This window comes from Eutrigla gurnardus (genome assembly GCF_963514095.1).
Source record: "Eutrigla gurnardus genome assembly, chromosome: 10".
Lineage (NCBI taxonomy): Eukaryota > Metazoa > Chordata > Actinopteri > Perciformes > Triglidae > Eutrigla > Eutrigla gurnardus.
Window position 1 is genome coordinate 27024177 of NC_139924.1, and position 21606 is coordinate 27045782.

Here is a 21606-nt window from a genome sequence, read left to right on the forward strand (position 1 = left end):
GCGTTAAAACCTTAAAAATGCAATTTTCTTCTTCCAATATTTTCATGTTCTTAAGGCGCCTATCTAACCAAACTGGATATATTTGAAAGGATTCTATCAATCTGATACTTGCTTCACCACCAAAATAAAGTATGTACAGGGTCGCCCGTAAAATTGGAATAATTTAGCAAATGTTTTGTCTTTTATAACCAAAACAAATGTTATGCATGAATTCATTTCTCCTGTTTAATTGTGACATGTAATGTAAATCATTGGTCAAAAGGGTTTAGTGATGCATTTAAATAGGAATAAACAGAGGATTGTGTCTGAAAACAAAATATTCCAACTCTATGGGCAAACGTGTATAATAAGAAACTAATTTGCATGGAGAGTGGGAAATTAAGGGAATACTAAAATAAGGCTACAGCTATAAGAATGTGGGAAATAAACAGTATTGAAAGGATGATGAAATACAGAAAGCTCTTATTCTGGGTAATTAACCGGCGTCAGCCCATAATAACGATGCTGTTGTTGACTTTACGAAGATCGGACCTCTTTCACAACGTTAAAAATCATGGTAATATTGAGGCATGACATTGAAAACCGTCTCCTCTCCCACTCTCACTCACGTCTCCACGGTTACCTTGCTGCAGTAAGTGAGACTTATCCTCTCTCTCCCTCTCTCTCTCTCTCCTCTCCATATTGTTGTCAGACACTAATAATAACAAACTGAGCTTGTCGGCTGCAAAAACAAGCACTTTTCTGGAGCACGATACTTAGCACCTACACAATGACTAGAAATAAACACAGGTTTATTAGATTTATTCATTACAGCCTACAGTAACAAAATGCACCGCTCACTCAAAATGAGTGGTGGGACAATATATCGAAATATCAATATATCGCGATACTCACTGCTGCGATGCGTTATCAACACAATGCAGTAAATAAACACAGTATACAATTAATTCCTGCTTTTTTTTGCCTTTCACTGATATTTTGTCTCCTTCAGATACACAGATATTGTGATCTATATCGTAGATGATTATCTTGCAATATATCGCAGTATCGTGATATCATCGTGGGCAAAATATTGTGATATTATGATATCTATGATTCCCATCCCACACATCAGTGCTTCTCCTGCACTTTTGTCAGTTAACAGCTCTTCCTAATGACAGTGTTGGACTTGTGGGTGTGCGGAGCCTTGTTTATTTGCCTGCCAACACAAACAGAGGAATGAACGCCGCCCCACAGGAAAAGGGACTGTTGCCGTGTGAATAATTTACTTTTCGGTCCGGGTAACAGCTTGGCTTGAAAATCACACCGCCGAGTGGAAACGTAAAAAAAAAAGAAGCTCTTAGCGCCTCGCAGAGACAAAAAAAACCTTCACATGAACACGCCGCTGTTGACTCGGGGGCTCGTTTGTTAGCTTCTGCCTGATAATGAACGTGCCTGGCAGCGCCGGCGAGGAAGCTGGATGTTTAAACAACACACAAACGCACAAATGCGTCCAACACACAAACGCCGCTGGATCACGTCCAATTAGCGGCGACGGTGAAAAGGCTCCCAAATTGATTTCCTGTCGCAGCCGACACAACACCTCCGTCACAGTTTGAAGTAAACACTTTAACGAAAACTTCAGCTGAACAGCAGGAAGGAAAAATAATATGGATTTGTTTTTTTTCCCACCAGATTCTGTGACATTTTACAGGAAAGGGTTTAGAGGATGGAGGACGGAAGGAAGTCCATGTCTAAGTGGGCACAAATAGTGACTCATTATTCCGGCGACTATTTCAAGGCCCTTTCCCTTAATTAAGAGCGCTGCTGTTAATGGTGAAAAAAGGTGCTCATGTTGTGAGGTGCTCAGCCAGCCATTAGGAGCCGGAGAGCAATTAAGGCAAGAAGATGACAGACTTCAGAGTTTTTTCTGTTTGAGGGTTTTATGGCGAGAGGCTGGCGGTGGAATAATAGAGTCCGTCTCAAGGTTATGCTGCGAGAGATGAGGACGATTCCAGCTTTAATCGGCCGTGTTCATCCATCTTTATCCTCGCATTACTGTAAAACCCTTGAGGAAGACTTCTGTACATGGACGGTGATTATTAGCCAGCCTTTCTCTTTTATAAGTCACCTGACAATTTAAAGCCAATGTGGCTCATAGCAAAGCAACAAATGAGGATATTAATCTTATTTATCTTCATAGATGTGTGATTTGAGTGTCACTTTATTGTCAGATAATATCACTCTTAATTTGACTAATGAGAGCAGAGAAATGTGAATGGGACTCACATCTTCCAATAACAGGGCAATCCTGAATTCAACCACTGGCATCTTGGATTTTTTTACAACCAGTTAAGGGAGTGACCATATTTGGGCTGCGGAGGAGCGACAGTTGGATCTGTTGAACTCAACCTCACTGGATCTGGATCCATCTGGATTCTGGTGTGAAGCTGCTAACAAAGTTAGCTTCACAATTCGAACTTCAACGACTTTACAGCTAAGTGTTAAAGTCATCTTAGTAGCTAACTAGCATTGGTAGCATGGTAGCGACCTGTCATCAGCAGATAAGCCCCGCCCCCTAAAGCATCCCCTGCTTTCTGGTCTGGTGGACTCTACATGGACCATAATGTACTAAATGAACATCATGCTGGATTGAAGAAGACTTGAAACTAGAGATTGAGACCATAAACTCATGTTTACAATGTTTACTGAGATAATACATCAAGAGAGAAGTAGGACCATTTTCTCATAGACTTCTATACAACCAGAGAGGAGTCGCCCCCTGGTGGCCAGCAGAGAGAAGTAGGACCATTTTCTCATAGACTTCTATACAACCAGAGAGGAGTCGCCCCCTGGTGGCCAGCAGAGAGAAGTAGGACCATTTTCTCATAGACTTCTATACAACCAGAGAGGAGTCGCCCCCTGGTGGCCAGCAGAGAGAAGTAGGACCATTTTCTCATAGACTTCTATACAACCAGAGAGGAGTCGCCCCCTGGTGGCCAGCAGAGAGAAGTAGGACTATTTTCTCATAGACTTCTAAACAACCAGAGAGGAGTCGCCCCCTGGTGGCCAGCAGGGAGAAGTAGGACCATTTTCTCATAGACTTCTAAACAACCAGAGAGGAGTCGCCCCCTGGTGGCCAGCAGAGAGAAGTAGGACCATTTTCTCATAGACTTCTAAACAACCAGAGAGGAGTCATTCCCTGGTGGCCAGCAGAGAGAATGCATGTTTGAGGCCCTTCAGGGTTGGCTTCACTTTTCAGAAGTGGAGGTTGCCTCCTGGGCCAGACTCGCATCGTCATAGCGACATGCCACTCCTCTCTCATCTCTGTTCTGATTGATCGATGTGGAGTTTATAGTTCCTGTTGGATAGAACCGTTAATTGCTCTCACTTGATTAAAATCTGTTTGGAACAGCAAACACAACAAATGCCTTTTTTTGTGCCTGAAATAACCGCCGCAATTAACAGCATCTTAGTGAGAAATTAGAGGAAGTATTATGACGATTAATTGACCTTTAAATGCAGTTGGGATTTGGACGGTTTGGTGCAGCAGCCTTCTTTTCGAAACGCACATGTTTGTACAGAAATGTTAATGATCGCCTGCAATTAATTAAGGGACTATGGATTTGAGAGGAGAGAACAACCTGCGGTCCTCTTGGATGTAACTTATCATTCACACGCTCTTTCGCTGATGTAAAAGTGCGTCTGCACCCTCTTTATAACACTAACGAGCATAATTGAGTAATTAAGCAACACAAATAAGGAGCGTCTCAGCTGACGTTTGCTGAGTGGTGCAGCAGGTGTTGAGCCCTCCGCTCCCGTTTCGGTGACTTGTGAACTCTGTTCGGAGGTAGAGCCGTGTTTGGATTATTAATTGGAGCTCTTTTTTTCCCCGTTGTTCTCAGTGAGCAAATGTTTGTGAGCGGCGGTTGTTAACAAGACTTTAATAAGATCAAGGCCGGGGTTATCACAAAGCTCCTTTCTCAGCTGGGGATGTTGGTATTTCTCATTTCGGGTTCCTAATACTCAATAAAAGGGCGCCGGGTAAATAAAGCGTTTGAATCACGAGGTCACCTGGTGGTATTTTGGTCCTCTTGGAGAAAGAAGTGAAACTAACGGCGTCCTAAGACGGTGCCATGGTGCCTCCAGTCATTTAATTTACATGCTGGAAACAATTAGAACAGAACCCATGTAAACATTTTGATCTCTCAATTGTGACGCAATCGTTCTTGTAATTGAAGTTGGAGTTCTTTGATTATAATTAATGTTTGTACACTTTGATTGCATTTTTTTTTACCTGCATGGTTGATCATCACGTTAGATTCAGGTGGAAGTTAGATTTTTCTCTCTAGTCAACTGTTGCATGTTTTATTCTGTTCACCTGGGCTTTCGTCCCTTTTTCCCTCCTTTTTAAGTTTTTTTCTTTATTTGGTGGATAACGGCTACTCTTGGTAACGAGCTGTATTTCCTAGTAGTGGTAGTAGTATTTTGGATTTTAATATAATGAGAATTTTTTTATTGAAATCTTTCAAACAAAATTCCTATTTGTATGATAACTTATAATATATAAAATGTGGAAATATTACCAAAAAAAAGGGTTTTTTTAATTAATAATCAATTAAAGACTTTCATCATTCACCAAAACATTGCGATGCATCATAGAATGGATTATTTCTCACACCTCTATTTCCTAGTGAGGTAATGATGCGACAAGACCCTTTTTCCTCCTTTTTTAGGGAGTTTTCCTTATTTGATGGGTACATCACAGCTACTCTTGGGAACAAGCTGTATGTCCTAGTGAGGTAATGATAGACTCCTTTTTGCCTCCTTTTAAAACCTTATTTAAGTATCTTTCCTCCCCAGACAGAGGATGTTTAATGCTTACAGATTGTAAATCCCTCTGAAGTAAATTTGTGATTTGGGTTCTTTATAAATAACACCGAAATGTAATTTGAGCGTTGCCCTCTATTCAGTGGTTTTGGTCTCAGTTGACTAATATTTCCTTTATTTTCCTGCTGAATTACTTATTTCCCAGAAACTTGTGAGCGTTTATTTTGTGGGTTGATGTAAATAATCACCCTTTGACACAGATCTGCCGCCGTGTGCGAGTGTGTGATGTTTGGCGATGAGGATTGCAGATTGCGGAGGCGGCTTTATCCACTCGACAGATTAGTGAGCGCCGCGTTGCTGTGAGCTCAACAATCAATGTTTTCCTTTTCCTTCCCAAACAGGTTTCACAAAGCCTCCACTCTGGTGCTTTTTCTCAGGTTGCTACAGAACAGAATCACGTTCAGAATCACGGCTCGTTTTTTTTTTTTTAATGATGATAATGAAACTAGAGGATTTTTATTTATTTTTTTTTTTTCAGGTGAAATTTGTAAAGTTTTATGTGGATTTAATTCAAAGTGTGTCGGTTCTGAAGTCGCACTATAATGAGAAGACGTACACCGTCGTCGTGAACAATCATAAATGTAATCAAGGAAAAATATGAGCAATCATGGAAATTGCTTCATCTGAATATATTTATATATATATATGTATATATATATATATATATATTTATATTCGGCGTTCAGCAATCAGTGAAAGAACATAGATTAGACTCAAACTCCACTATTCCCTTTTTTTCTGGGGTCTCGAACACAACAGGGTGTTTTCACATTTATATAGCAGGGTGAACACAGGTGTAATTGATTAAAAGCAATATCAGCACCCTGACCCAGCTAAAGGGAACAGGGCCATTAGTAATGTGACGTGTAAAAATATATTTTTTGGCTAGTCGTCCCCATTACATGGTGCCAGTCCATTAGCAGAACAAGAGCATCTAAAAACTGAGATATAAAGATGGATGTTATGTAGTCAGTAGAGAATGTTTTTTACTTTCTTGTAAAAAAAAAAAAAAAAACAGATACAGCTTGGTTAAAATGTGCAGGCAGCAGAAAACCATAAACTGCCATCAAAAGATAAAATATGAAGCTTTTATAACGATTTCATCTCGAATGCTGAATCTTGTTGGCAGACATTAACCTGGAGTTTGTGTAAGAAGTGATGACGGCACCAGTGGAGCTCAGGTGTTGGTCATTGGCTAATTAGCTGCAGCATTGGAAGCAAACAGATTTTTTCTGTTTAATTGTTGCTTGGCTGGTTTATATTCTGTCAATTATTTCCACAAAATGGCCCAAAACCAACATGAATCCATCAACTTTTAATACTTGTGTCTGTATGTTCAAAGCCTCGGTGCCATAGATCTCTTTAACAAAATCATCTTTATAATCAATATGGACACTATATGAGTTCTCACTCACAGTCATGTAGTATGTATCGATCCGCAGCTAAAAATAGTCCCCAACAAAATGCGTCGTTCACTCCTGAGTATTGTCTGTTAAGGGGAAAAAATGTACTTTATGTATATTTTGGAGACAATTTAAAGATTTATATTTTTCAGTTTATGTCCATTTTTTGTCCAAAATCCAAAGTCATAAAGGTTGTTGCATGTTGTGAAGCCCTCAGCAGCAAATTTGTGATTTCAGGCAAAATAAATAAAATCTGACTTTCTTATCAATCAGTTTGACGGATCTCAAATTGGCTTCTCATTGGGGAGAATATCAATTTTAACATTCGTGAAGCGTGAACCTCTCCTTGCTTTCAGTTTGGGTTTTCAGCCAAGTTAAATAAGTCACATGTTTAGAGTCTATTGACGAGACTGAACACAGATTCAATTATTATTGATCTTGTAATCGAGGCGGCAGCGTGAAGAGCAGTTGAGTCTTTCCGTGTCGGTGCTGCATCAGAACCGCCGGCCTTCGTGCTCGCCGGGAGGTCGTGCCCTTCTCTGGGCGAGGCGTCCGCAGCCACTGACTTATTTCAGCCTTGATGTGCCGCCGCCTTCGCCATCGCCGCCTCTTCCTGTAATCAGAGCAGCTGATGGATGACGAGGGCGTTCGCCACGCTGCTCCAGGAGAGGAGGGAGCAGGGCGGCGCCAGCTTTTACTGTTTCCTCACGTCGTCACGGGAAGTGTCTCGCTTGATCCGCGTCTCTCTCTCTCTCTCTCTCTCTCTCACACACACACACACACACACACACACACACACACACACACACACACACATTAACGTCCACACAGCAGTAATGACACAGATGCTGATATCTGTGCAGGTTTGTGCTTGTGTTTTATTCCTCGAGATAACAGTCCTCTTTGCCTTATCTCACTTCTGCACACACACACACACACACACACACACACACACACACACACACACACACACACACACACACACACACGTGGTGAACAGATTGAAGGAGACATTAATACGAGTAGGAAATTGTAGATCATGAAGAGGAACACCTAAAGAATATGAAGCGTCCTTTATTTTGATGTTGATGTGGAGAAACGTCGTAAGAGAAAACTCCCAGAGGGCTTTGTTAACATGTGAAATAATTATATTATAATAATAATAATAATAATAATAATAATATGCAAGTATGCAATTTTCAATATTGCAGCCGCAAAGAGGCAAAACAGAACAAATATAAATAGATAGCAACAGTAAACATGTAATATCTAAGTTCGTTACCAGTAAACATCATCACATTTTTGCACATATTACTTTTTTTATTATTATTATTTTTTAATTTACATCTTTTGACCCGGGCTGGAAACTGAGAATAACATCCGTTCAGAAAATTAAAACTGTAGCATAAAAACACATAAATTATAAAGCATAATCACATCAAACATCAAGTGTTTGCATTCAGGCGTGTTGACTAGACGATGGGGTTGATTTGATCATTATTTTCCTCGAATACAAAGTACAATATTTACATGACATAAAATACAAATAAAAAAATGTAAAATAAATAAAATCATTGAAGTTCGAGGAAGCTAAGCGTATCATGTCTTTACATTAGCATGTTTAATTTACATAAAGCTCATATATTGGTGTGAAATAGTTATTGTCCAAGTCAGAAAACCTCTCGATTACTTTAAATCTCCAACTCTGATCTGGATTTTTTTTCCCAACAATTTCATCTTGAATTTCAAATCAGTGGAATGTTTAAATCTGATTGATGTGACTTTCTCTCTCCTCCAGTCTGAACCCGTACAGCTACGACGAGAGCTGCGTCTCCAGCAGCGTGGATCACCTGCCGCTGGCCGCACTCCCGCTCCTCGCCATCGTCTCGCCGCGCTACCAGGACGCCGTGGCAACCGTCATCGCCCGGGCCAACCAGGTGTACCGCAGCTTCCTGCAGTCAGAGGACGGCCAGGGCTTCACGGGTCAGGTGTGGATTATTATCATGGGGCTGCATAAGTCTAGACCACTTCTCAGCTAGCTCTCTCTGGGTAACCACGGTAATGGCTAATCCCCCCTCCCTCGCTCATGTAGCATAGACATGCTAATGCTAGTTAATGATATGCTAAGCTACCCAGCTAATGCTAGCTCCACGGATTTAAAAAAACAAAATAAAAACATATATATTCCTCTCCGGATCTCACCGTCACACAACGTTTAACCACAACGAGCTCCAAACCGGCCTGAAAATGAAGACCGTCTGAAAACGATCACATGACAGTCTACGGACCCCGAGATTGGCCGGTCTGCTTTACAAGGGAACTGACTTAACGAGGCTCTGAAACACAGGCCAACTAATACAACGACATCCAGCACACATCAGGCGTTTGTCACATAAACACAGGTGTAATGAACTAATCCCATAATTAATGTAATTAAGGCCCCTTTATTCACCCTGCAGTGACGAGTCTGCTGTGAAAAGCACCGATAGTTGTTTCTCTGCCATTTCTTTATATTTGTGTCTCAGCCGAGTTCAGCTGCTCGTTTTGAACTGATTCTCTGACCTTGACGGCTCATTATTGAGTTCCACCATTAATTACGATCCTTATTAGACCAACAACAACAACAACAACACAGTCAAGAGGTGCAAGTTAACTGGCTGATTACAATACAGGCAATTACACCAATAGCTGTTCTTCCAACTGTACGTTCTGTGGAGTTATGTACTGAATGGATGTATGTATTGAATTTAATCATCTTAAAGAGCTCCCGAAGATGATTAAATTCAATCCCATCTGCAGTATTTTTCCTATAATTGGCGACTCTGTGTGGCAATTTCAATTTTCATTTCTACACTTTAGATTTGTAATTGTTTTATTGGCTGCTGATGCAGTTGTAGTCACATGGATCCACAGAGGGAACAGCACTTGGCTCAAAAACAGGAGTTTGAGTGACAAAATGACGGATATTCCTAACAAGCATGCACACTGAGGATGAATTCATCCAGAGTCGCCAGAATGGAAACCACAGGAAAACCATTTTCACACATTATTCAGACACGGTTAGAATAAGCTCACTTTCCTGAATGAGTCCTTTTACCGAGTGGTAAATATATATAAAAAAAAAAGAGAAATATATCTGACTTGGAATTACAAATCAGAGGCCGACATGAACTGATTTCCCACTCGTCCTTTAAGTAATTTCAGTCTGAATGAAATGCTGTGACCGTTCGGAGGAGAAAAACCCTCAATTTGTGTCTGAAATCACTCACTGTCCTCGCTGTCTGAATGTCAAGGCTCAGTATTAGGACCGCTTCTGTTCTCACTATACACCAGATCACTAGGTTCTGTAATTACATCGCATGGATTCTCCTACCATTGCTACGCAGATGACACCCAGCTGTTCCTCTCTTTTCCCCCGTCCTCTGACGCTCACATTGCAACTCGCATCTCGGACTGTCTGGCTGACATCTCTGTCTGGACAACTGCACATCACCTCAAGCTTAACCTGAATAAAACCGAACTCCTCTTCATCCCAGGGAAAGACTGCCCTCGCATGGACCTGTCGGTCACTGTTGAGGGCATCACAGTATTGCCGTCGTCAACTGCGAGGAACCTGGGTGTAATCCTCGATGACCAACTATCCTGCACCCCCAACATCACTGCTGTGGCCCGATCCTGCAGATTTGCCCTCTACAATATCCGCAGGATTCGGACCTTCCTCACAAAGGATGCAACGCAACTCTTGGTCCAAGCACTGGTCATCTCCCGCCTTGACTACTGCAACTCTCTCCTGGCCGGACTCCCGGCCTCTGCGATTAAACCACTGCAGTGTATCCAGAACGCTGCAGCACGCCTTATCTTCAATCTACCCAAATTCTCCCACGTGACCCCCCTCCTCCGTGACCCCCACTCCTCCCTGTTGCAGCACGCATCCAATTCAAGACGATGGCACTGGTCTTCAGGGCCATCAATGGAACGGCACCCATCTACCTTCAAACACTGGTCAAACCTCATGCCCCGAAGCGAGCACTCCGCTCCTCTACTTCAGCTGGCCGGCTGGTACCACCATCGCTGAAATCAAACAAATGTCGCTCAGCAAAGTCCAGACTCTTCTCTGTTCTGGTCCTCAGTGGTGGAACGAACTCCCGACCAACGTCAGGACAGCAGAGTCACTGCCATCTTCCGAAAAAGGCTCAAGACTCACCTGTTCAGACTTCACCTCGACTCTAGCATGACCCACTAACACAAATCCATGAAAATATGAATGTTTAATGTGAACACAAAGCACTTTGAATTCATGTACTGATCTGGGAAACAGATACCTTTCACAATAAAAGCCCCAGACATATATACGTGCTTACCAGGGGAACATAAATTACATAAAATCTGTCGGTATTTCTTATGTTTGGTCCACCAGCAACATCACACCAGCAGTGATGTGATTACAGAGAGAAGGAGCTGAGTCCCAAAGTGTTTTTTCCCCCCCATGTTGCCGATGAGCTCATTATATGGTCCTCCACATAGACCTCCTCCCTGCATAGTGAGTAGGGGAGGGGGAGTGAACGGGTGAGGGATTTCTGTTGCAACCTGATTGCACACGAGGAAATGGAGGCTCACAGCTGCAACTCCAGAACGATTCTCTGCAGGAAAACAACTAATTAAGTCTTACAATTTGGCTTTTGTCTTCACGGAGTTGCATTCGCAGTCTGATTGATTGGTTTTGCACAAAATGGAAAAATCCATTCATTCCTATGCAAACTTTCAAAATTGTATGCTAAAACAGTTTATGGTGTATCTACAGGGTCGCCCATAAAGTTGGAATAATTTGCAAATATCTCGTCTTTTATAGCACCAAAAGCATTAATTAAGTTCACCTGGTTCATTAGGACATATATACAATCATTGGGCAAAAGTGATGACTGATGCATTTAGATAGGAATACACTTCATGCCTTTAGTTTTCTCCAGCTTTCTCCGACATGTCTGATTGTGTGTTTTCCCCGAGCAGGTGTGCCTGATAGGCGACTGCGTGGGCGGCGTGCTCTGCTTCGACGCTTTGTGCTTCAGCAACCAGCCGAGGCCGGGCAGCCCCAACAACAGCAGCCGCAACAACAGCAGCGAGAGCCTGAAGGTAACGGTGGGAAACCGCGATGACGAGGGTCACGGCGGCGTCTCGGGAGGAAGAGCGGGGTTTTTTTTTTTTTAATAGCATCATTAAGAAATAACTGCAAATGCAAAAACGATGACATGCTGGTGTTAACTTCTACAATTGCAGTTCCCCCACTGCCTCAAGTAAACAAACAGACTCCCGTACGCCGCCGTGCATTCTGGGAAGTCAATTATCCGTCAGCACCAGGCCTTTATGGAGACGCAGCTTTTAGAAATGTCACTGTACAATAGTTGTCCTTGACTCTTTTCTTTTTTCTCTTTTCTAAAGGTGCAAACAAAAGTCAGAGTGGAGCAGATTTTTTTCTCCTTTCTTTTGTTCATGTGCATATAACATGCTCTTCATAATATTTGTACCCGGCATCGGCATAATGCATAATAATTATGCAGGGAAACCTTATGATTTAAGATATTTAATTTGTTTGTTTGATTATCTTTGAGGCAATAAAAAAATTTGTTTCACAAAACAAAGTGAATTCAGTGTGTTTTAGGGACTTTTTTAAGAGTTTTAAACATATTTGATTAGCGAGATAATATCGTGCATTATTTTTGGCCGGGGATAATTGTGATATGAAATATTACATCATATGTCTATTTGTGGCTCTTGAAGCAGCTCGGTATCTGTTGCTGCCTCCCTCTCTTCCAATCCACTCTCTAAAATCTATAAACACACGTCTGATTATGTGTGATTTCCTGGATTAAGCTTTTCGGTATAACTCCCCCTCCCTCCCAGGATAACTCGGGTCTGCTCGGGGAGTCCAGCCCGGGTCTGAGCTCCAGCAAGAGGCTGAGCAAGAGCAACATCGACATCTCGGCTCCCAACGAAGGCAACGGGCAGAGCGGCCCGCCGCTCAGCCGCAAGCAGAGCGACTCGTACGACGGCGACACCTCGTCCACGGGCCAGCACAGCTTCTTCTCCAGGTCAGCATGCATGTGACACACACGCACACACACACACACACACACACACAGTTAGACAATGTGGTATCATTTAAGATCTCTGGATGCACGAGGTCATTACGTGTCAGTAGGATTCATTGTTTATGTCCAAACTCTCCTCTCTGTTTTTTATTTATTTATTTTTGAATATATATTTTTATAAAATGTATTTTATCGCATTAATATTTATTATATCATTATACATATTCTTTGAAATGTAACGCAAATTGCTACTTGAAAAGGCCTGTATAGTTCCCCTGTTTCTATACTAGTGGTTTTACACACACACACACACACACACACACACACACACACACACATTACACTTCAAAAGGCATTCAGATGCAAAATACATGAGTTGTTTGATTATCCTTTAGATGCTTGCATGACTTCAGTGCAAAAACAACATTTTTATTTCTCAGTGTTTGGTGCAAACAGTCGTGAAAACATTAGCATATAGACACACAGACACACACACACACACAGACACACACACACACACACACACACACAGACACACACACACACACACACACAAAGGAAAAAGCCCCGTCGGCAAACAAACAATGTCTGCAGCAACAGTCTGTTCCTATAAGTCAAGCTGGAAATTGCCTGCAGCCAAACGAGGTGCAATAGAGGAAAAAAATGAACCCAATTTCACAGATTCTATATGATTCTATAACGGCTCCACCTCGGTGGCACAACAGGAGATTAGACTGCAGAAGAGTGGAAATTCTGTCATCCATTTCTGTCACATGGCATCTGTCCATCGCCCTTCTATTCATATGGTAACCCCAACGTTGCACCCGGACCCTCATCCCGGGTTTTCCCTGGAATGTGTCACCCCGACTCGCCCCTGCTCTTTATCAATATTTGCAGCTTGACTGCACCGCCTGCTTCACCTGCCTCCGCCGGACTATAAATAGTCTGTTTGTGCCAGCCGGTCTGCAGAGGAGGAGGAGGAGGAGGAGTAGGAGGGGCCGGGGCGGTGAGGCTGAATTTAGCTGGGTTTGGGTGGCTGGACGGGCTACGACTGCCATGTCGAGTCACTTCAAGCAAACCAGTGTTCCCATTCAGAATCACACGCTCCACCACACAGTGATGGAAACAGGATCCCATCTATCCCAGTCACGGCGGTGCACCTCGGAGCCTTGCTGTGTGGAGGTTCCCTTCACCTCCCAGTGGACAACAAGCAGAAACAAGACAGCAACCTCAGGTTCTTGAAAGTGAAGCCGAGGCTGAAGTGCCTTAAACATGCATTCTCTCTGCTGGCCACCAGGGGCCGACTCCTCTCTGGTTGTATAGAAGTCTATGAGAAAATGGTCCTACTTCTCTCTGCTGGCCACCAGGGGGCGACTCCTCTCTGGTTGTATAGAAGTCTATGAGAAAATGGTCCTACTTCTCTCTGCTGGCCACCAGGGGGCGACTCCTCTCTGGTTGTATAGAAGTCTATGAGAAAATGGTCCTACTTCTCTCTGCTGGCCACCAGGGGGCGACTCCTCTCTGGTTGTATAGAAGTCTATGAGAAAATGGTCCTACTTCTCTCTGCCGGCCACCAGGGGGCGACTCCTCTCTGGTTGTATAGAAGTCTATGAGAAAATGGTCCTACTTCTCTCTTGATGTATTATATCAGTAAACATTGTAAACATGAGTTTATGGTCTCAATCTCTAGTTTCAAGTCTTCTTCAATCCAGCATGATGTTCATTTAGTACATTATGGTCCATTTAGAGTCCACCAGACCAGAAAGCAGGGGATGCTTTAGGGGGCGGGGCTACCTGCTGATTGACAGGTCGCTACCACGCCACCAATGCTAGTTAGCTACTGAGATGACTTTAACACTTAGCTGTAAAGTTGACCTTGAATTATAGAAGCTAACTTAAGTTAGCTTCTATAATTCAAGGTCAACTTGGATCCAGATCCACTAAAGAGTGCTGCTCTGCCGCTTGTGTTCTTCTGATCCACCCGTCGCTCCTCCTCAGTCCAAATATGGTCACTTCCTTCTACTGGTTGCAAAAAATCCAAGATGGTGACGGCCAAAATGCCAAATGCTGAAACCGTAGTCCACACCGGGTGACGTCACCATGACGACGTCCACTTCTTATATACGGTCTAAGATTTTCCCCTCATCTATTTTGGACATAACTGAAAGAGAAGTAGACGATGTGCAGTCAGAGGTCCTGGAGGTCTCCGTGCAGGTCTAGTTCCCATCAGGGAGTCTATTTACAATGCTTTAGTTTAACAGGGGAGTCTATTTGCTGCTCTCGGTGAAGAGCTGGGCGATACACGATATGTGTTTATTGCCCATTTATCCCCCATAAAACCACGTCAACCATTCACTCAATAACAGGGAGTGAATGTACTATATGTCATATTTATTTAACATATTGGTATCAAACGGCAGTTAAATGACAAGTTCTGTAGCTGGAAAAAGAAATAACCCTTCACACAACCAGGTGATGTTTTATGTGAATGAAAGTAATTTAAAGGGACAGTTCACAAAATCAAAAATGAATATTTTTTTCTCAACTGTTGTGTTCTTTTTTCAAAACCAGCACTCGGTAACATCTCATTCCACTAATCCTGACCTGGTTACTCAAAATAATAAATAAGTTCCCATTCATTCATCGATTCATCCCTCCATCCATTATCTCTAATAGCTTATCCTCCTCAGGGTCGCCGAGCCCGGCTGACATGCGGGTGAAGGCCGTTTCATCCCCATTATATTAGAGAGAAAGCAACTCACTCCTAAACAATCGAGGGGAAAATGTGTATTTTTGATTCATGTCAACATGACATTATGAAATTATCTGTACTGTTCAGTGGTTCACCTTCTCTTCACCCACGCAGATACTAAAACCTTTTTTGGCTGACAAACAGACAGGTGGACACATTAGGAAAACCCAACTGGAAGCAGGAAGGCAATCCCAGCACTATTGATCTGGCTTTTAAAGACGTCTAATCCCTCCTTTCTTTCCTTCCGTGTTGGACTTAACGGGGAAATGTCTCGTCTCCTCTGCCGTTCAAACAGCTGTGAGCGTGATGCAGCCCGAGTGAAGGCTGAGTCATCGCCACAAAAAAAGGCCCCCGGAGCCTTCAAACCATCCAGCCTACGACTTCACTTCAGAACAAAAGCATCAGTCACTCCTCTGTGTCAGGACTCAGATCCTCTCCATTTCACCAGCAACAGTCCTGACATTTCAAATGTGTCACTTTCACCCCCCAAAATGATGCATTCTAGTATTTCTTTTAAATACTAATTATAAATAAATATTGCTTGACATGTCACCTTATTTTGATTAAGCAAAAACATGTTATCTGCAAATGTGTTTTTTTTTTTATTTGAATGCCTTCCGTGCTCTTGTCGTCCCAGATAAGACTTAAAGAGACAGTGTGTAGGAATTACTCCCATCTAGTGGTGAAATTGTATTTTCCATTCAAACGAATAGTGCTCTCTAGCGCGTCGCTTTGTTGCAACTACGGTGGCTGTTATGTACCAAGAAGCTATGACAACATGTCATCCAATACCACCAGTAAGTAATTACTCCTGGAGCAAGATAGTGGTTCATGTTGCCATGTTGATATTGGTTTAGTTTTGGTAGCCTTCCATTAGTAGCCTATAGCATCGGCTAACAACTAAACACACAACAAACACAAACAAATGCAACTAAAGCGCTTATATTGCTGTACAACACTGACTGTTAAAGGCAAGAGGTCGTCCACCACGGGCGAATAAACGAAGCTCGGTAAAAGTCGCTCTCTGGGAGCTCCAGGGGGAACAGCGGGACGTGGGTGCGCCAGTATCCGAGATCTGTGCCCCGAGGCGAAAAAAAAAGTCAGTCGAAGTCACTGTCCACTCCAGGGGGAGAGCCGGTCCTGCGCACGCACCCTACGTGTCTGGAAGCGCCTCTCGCTGATGTGATCTCCTTTCATTCACGCTGGCTCTGAACGAAATCGCGTTTAGGTGTTTTGTCCCTCTCCGGCGGTTATAGTCTTCAAAATGGACATGGAAGCCTGCTGAGGACTCACCCGTCCAATGTAAATACAAATAAGAAATTCTTTGCTTACGAGGATAAATCAATTATTGGCAGAGGTAATTATACACTTATGAGGACCTATTTATGAATGAAGATATTGATTTTAGCTAATAAATTACTTAAAATGTTACACACTGTCCCTTTAATATGTCAAATATTTACTTGTTTTAGTTAAAGTCCCAGTCGGCAACATTTTGTTGATCATATTCACTGAAGCCGACACTACGCTCCGATAGAACAACATAAATCATCCGGTTTTAGAAAAAAAGCGTGCCTGTTGTTTGTTTTGTAAAGATCGACAGAGCCCGGATCGTCCTGTCCAATCAGCACGCAGGGCTGTGTCCGTGCACACACAGAGCCCCTCCCCCCTCGGGTCGTACCACTATCACAGGGGGGAGGCGGAGGGAAGTAGCAACAAGCTTCCAATTCCTCGTTAAAAACCGAAACGAGGAGGTCCAAAACAACCAAGGGAAAGAAAACACCGGTGGAAAAGAAGGAAAAAAAGAAAGATGACGACGGTGCCCGTGATAAAACCAGAGTCAACATCGGACCCGCGTTTCAAAGGTGGCGTGATCTAGGAGAGTTCAAAGGGCACGAAGTCGAGGGGGAGGAGCTCGGTGGTTGTGGGGGAGGAGCTCGGTGGTTGTGGGGGAGGAGCTCGGTGGTCGTGGGGGAGGAGCATGAGAGTTGTAAACATTCAAAATTTGACAGAGTGCCCTCCATCCGCCGGACTTGCCGACTGGGACTTTAAATCGGGCCTTTGCTCCGATCCCGAGTGTTTTATGTTCCATATTTAATGATAATGGTTTTGTGTAAATGTAGTATGTCACTCGTGTGCCGTCAGTTTTTTTTCAGTTCCTCCGGGTGTTTCTGGGACGCTATGCTTTGTGGGTACTGCCCGGAGGCAAAGTCTGCAGAAATGCAGTAAACCTGCAGCATAATTCCAGTCTCAGTTATGCACTTTTGGGCTCGTCGCCCACGGCGACAGACGGGTAACATGTTATATTTTGTGTCCCCCTAGTTTGATGAAGGAGGGCGTGGAGCTGCGTGGCGGCGGCGGCAGCAGCACCAGCCTGGTGTTGAATCCCGGCCGCTTTGACTTCGAGGTGTCGGACTGCTTCCTGCTGGGCTGCCCGATGGGCCTCGTGCTCGCCATGAGGCGCACCGTGCTGCCGGCCGTCCAGGGTACAAACTCTAAAACACTACTGTGAAAATAATCTACATTTTTAAAAGTATTTTATGATGTATCCCTGCTTCCCTGATGGTGAATCATAGAAACATGAAGAAAAATGAGCTGGTGATTATGTGGGAATCCCTTCAAGTAATAAAAATCAATGCACTAAACGTTATTTTCCCGTCCCCCCACAGTGAGCCAGCTGCATCCGGCCTGCTCTCAGATTTTCAACCTGTTTTACCCGTCGGACCCTTCGGCGTCCAGACTGGAGCCGCTGCTGCAGCCTCTCTTCCACAAGCTGCCGCCGCACGCCGTGCCGCGCTACCAGCGGTATCCACTAGGGGACGGACGATCGATGCTCATAGGTAAGACTTTACGATCCAACCCCCTGGAAAAATTTATTTTACGAGCGGCTCCTCCTGAATATTTCATCAATTCATCTACTTATGTTCCTTTAGGGATCCTGTTAGTGGGACTAACTCTGTCAGCGGCAGAGAGGTTCTGTATCATAGTAATGTAATTTCTCGATCCTGAGCTGAATCCTGCCCCCCAAGCCCAAAGTTCGACGTGATTATACTTCCTGTGGTGCTGTACCTTTGACTAACCACCTCTCGGAGGATCAGCATGTCAGATATTCTCTGCTAGATATCGGCTACAGAGCCTGAGCCCTAAATGAGCCGCTGATTTATTTGAAGCATGTTTTAGCCCACTTTTGGGACTATAGACTCTAAAAAAGTGGTTTTAAAAAGGCAGCAGATGACCCATCGCCCTCCCTCCACCTCCTTCACTGAGATAAAGTAGAGCAGTGGACTGATCTCTTGAGCTAACAGCTTGTGAGCGTGAATCAGAAGATAAGGCTTTAGAAAAATCAAAAAACCTTTTTAACTCAACATGCAGTCGTTAGAACGTGTATAACTATAAAGCAGATTTGTTGAATGTGCTTTCTCAGCGATAGGGTGATATTTTTTTCTTTTTTTGCTTCAAATTATGCTGTTTACTTGGAATTCTAAGGTCAAGTATAGACTTTGGCAAGAAGAGAGCAGAAGCAGATTGTTAAAACAAGATTATCGGCTCACTAACTTGAGCTCAGTTCAGACATGAGCCTTATTATGTAAATGTGCTGCAAAATTTCACACAAAAGATTTAAAGTCACTATGATAAGCTTTACGAGGTCGAACCCAGCAGTATTTTTGGCAGGTCCTTGAAACAAAGACTTGAATTATGAAGCTAACGTTGTTAGCAGCTTCACACCAGGAGCCAGATGCAGTAAGTTGCCTTAAACTTGCATTCTCTCTGCTGGCCACCAGGGGGCGACTCCTCTCTGGTTGTATAGAAGTCTATGAGAAAATGGTCCTACTTCTCTCTGCTGGCCACCAGGGGGCGACTCCTCTCTGGTTGTATAGAAGTCTATGAGAAAATGGTCCTACTTCTCTCTGCTGGCCACCAGGGGGCGACTCCTCTCTGGTTGTATAGAAGTCTATGAGAAAATGGTCCTACTTCTCTCTTGATGTATTATCTCAGTAAACATTGTAAACATGAGTTTATGGTCTCAATCTCTAGTTTCAAGTCTTCTTCAATCCAGCATGATGTTCATTTAGTACATTATGGTCCATTTAGAGTCCACCAGACCAGAAAGCAGGGGATGCTTTAGGGGGCGGGGCTTACCTGCTGATTGACAGGTTGCTACCATGCTACCAATGCTAGTTAGCTTCTAAGAGGACTTTAACACTTAGCTGTAAATTTGAACGTTGAATTATGAAGCTAACTCTGTTAGCAGCTTCACACCAGAATCCACATGGATCCAGATCCAGTAAGGGTGCCGCTCTGCTTGCTTGTGTTCCTCAGATCCACCCGTCGCTCCTCCACAGTCCAAATATAGTCACTTTCTTCACTGGTTGCAAAAATGCCCAACTCAAGGCTTCAAAACCGTAGTCCAACGCGTGACATCACCATGACTACGTCCACTTCTTATATACAGTCCACAGCTGAGACCTAGGTCACGACCAAGACCAGACCAGTGAGAGTCCAGCCCTGCATGACACACATGCACTTCTCAAATCGATCTAAAAGATCCATCTTACCATATAAACCCCCGCCGGTGAAGATTCCTCTTCCTGTGCTGCTTTTATCACCATATATTACCCTGCATGTGTGTATGGATCAGCAAGAATCAATGAATTAATCAAAGGGGCAAAGTAGAGGTGAATTTAATGTGTGGGATTTGCTTTCCCATGAGCAATCACAGTAATGGTCTTCAAGGCCCAGTAGAAGGATCCCAAGTACAAGCGGAGATTACTTTTACAGACAGATGAAGCCGGGATGTCACATATTTGTTTTTTTGACCTGTTTACAAAAACATGTCTGACACATGATATTAAATACCGCCGTGTTTCTACCTGTTTAAAGTGGCTGTGATGTATTAATTGAATCACGCTCAGCCGCTCAGTGCAGATGGCGGTGATGGAGTGTAAAAGGCGAGACGTACCCGGGTTTCTTCATTACAGGTCCGAGTCCCTCTTCCATTGATCGGAGCTCGGGATGCTGTCAGATTAAAGTGTTGAATTAAAATCCCTCGACGGCTTCTCGCTCACACAGAGGAAACAATGTGGCACACATCAACCGTTTCCTGCTCTCTAATATGGTAATTAGTTGTTATGAAGGCATGGAGAGCCAATCAAATCGGACTCCCGCGGGTGTAACTTTGACATCAACATCCGTCAACGGCGGAGCTCTTGTTATGAAGCATGCTGTGAATACGGAGAGACTGAACTTCCTATAGATTTCCAGCTGAGATCCCGGGAGATCTGATCGTTAGTGTCGGTATTGATCAAACGGCTTTAATGTAAAGAGTCAGTCATCCTCCCATCACCTGATGAATGATCTGCCTGTCCTTCCTCTTTACAACTGTCATCCAGGGTTCCTACAGGTGCTGGAAATCCTTGAAGACACTTTTAGTGTGGTGTTCAAGGTTTGAAAAGTGCTTAGATTTAGAAAAAAAGTGCTTGAAATGTGTGTTCTATGTGATGACATCTATGATAGAAAAGAAGATCTCCATATCTGAGGGACTGAAAACAGCATTTTGTGACATTTCTTTATGAAAAATGACTTTTGATGATGAACAAATGATGAAAATAGTTGGTGATTATATTTCTGTGGATCTGTTAGTGGAATTAGTTTTCCTTTCATTTGTGGTCCTTCTGTAAAAAGCTGTCTCCAAACATCATGTTGGTTGTTTAGAGGACAATAACATCTCATTTAATGTGATGAACAAGTGACATAATAAGTAGACTGAATACTGACCATTGGATTGATACAAATATGGAGTTTACCACAGCTGGAAGGGGCTGGAAAAGCATGGAAATGCACCTGGAAGTGCTTGAATTTGACTTTGGAAAAGGTGTAGGAACCCCGTCATCCCTCTTGATTTAATTTTCTCTAAAATGTGAAGAATTCCCAACCAACAAAAATATTTTTTCTGCCCCTCAAAAGTTCGACAGGAAACCATCCGATTTAGCTTCACTGTTACGAAGCTTCCATCATCTTCATCAACCCAGAAGTCCTGCGTTATTATTCACGCCCGATTCGCCCGTTTAAGCCGTGTTCTGCGGCAGTTATGCAGATCCCTTCGTGGACCAACCACACCACCTGTGGCTGTATCTGGTTTATTTTGTTGCTCGCTGGCCGAACCTCTAGGGAAGTAAACATAGATGGTTCACAGAGGAGATGCTGTTTTTATTGTCCTTCCCTGGAGGAAGTGATTACGATCGATTCTTTCACCCCATAGTCACCAAATAGTGGACCCAATTCCCCACACGCCACATATCTTCCAAACATTCTGACACTACGGGGCTGTTTGTGCCCTCAAATCCATTGCACGCACCTCCAAAACTACAATATGCAGGCAGGCACACAGGTGGAGGCAACCCCGGTCATGCTAATGCTGTTGTGTGTGAATGGAAGTCACACACACAGAAGGTGTCAAGGTGCGAGACGCTCTCCAAGTCCAGATACACCATATTAA

General features: G+C 43.4%; 1 protein-coding gene across 4 annotated transcripts in view; it reads left to right on the forward strand.

Moving 5' to 3' along the window:
- pitpnm3 (PITPNM family member 3) overlaps positions 1–21606 on the forward strand; it is a 71403-nt gene that overhangs the window by 39691 nt on the left and 10106 nt on the right. For all 4 annotated transcript variants that reach the window (XM_084018677.1, XM_084018676.1, XM_084018675.1 and 1 more), the window contains 5 exons: positions 8071–8260; positions 11280–11402; positions 12171–12358; positions 17433–17596; positions 17780–17950. In XM_084018677.1, the coding sequence (XP_083874803.1) occupies positions 8071–8260; positions 11280–11402; positions 12171–12358; positions 17433–17596; positions 17780–17950 (836 nt within the window). The remainder of the gene's footprint in view (positions 1–8070; positions 8261–11279; positions 11403–12170; positions 12359–17432; positions 17597–17779; positions 17951–21606) is intronic.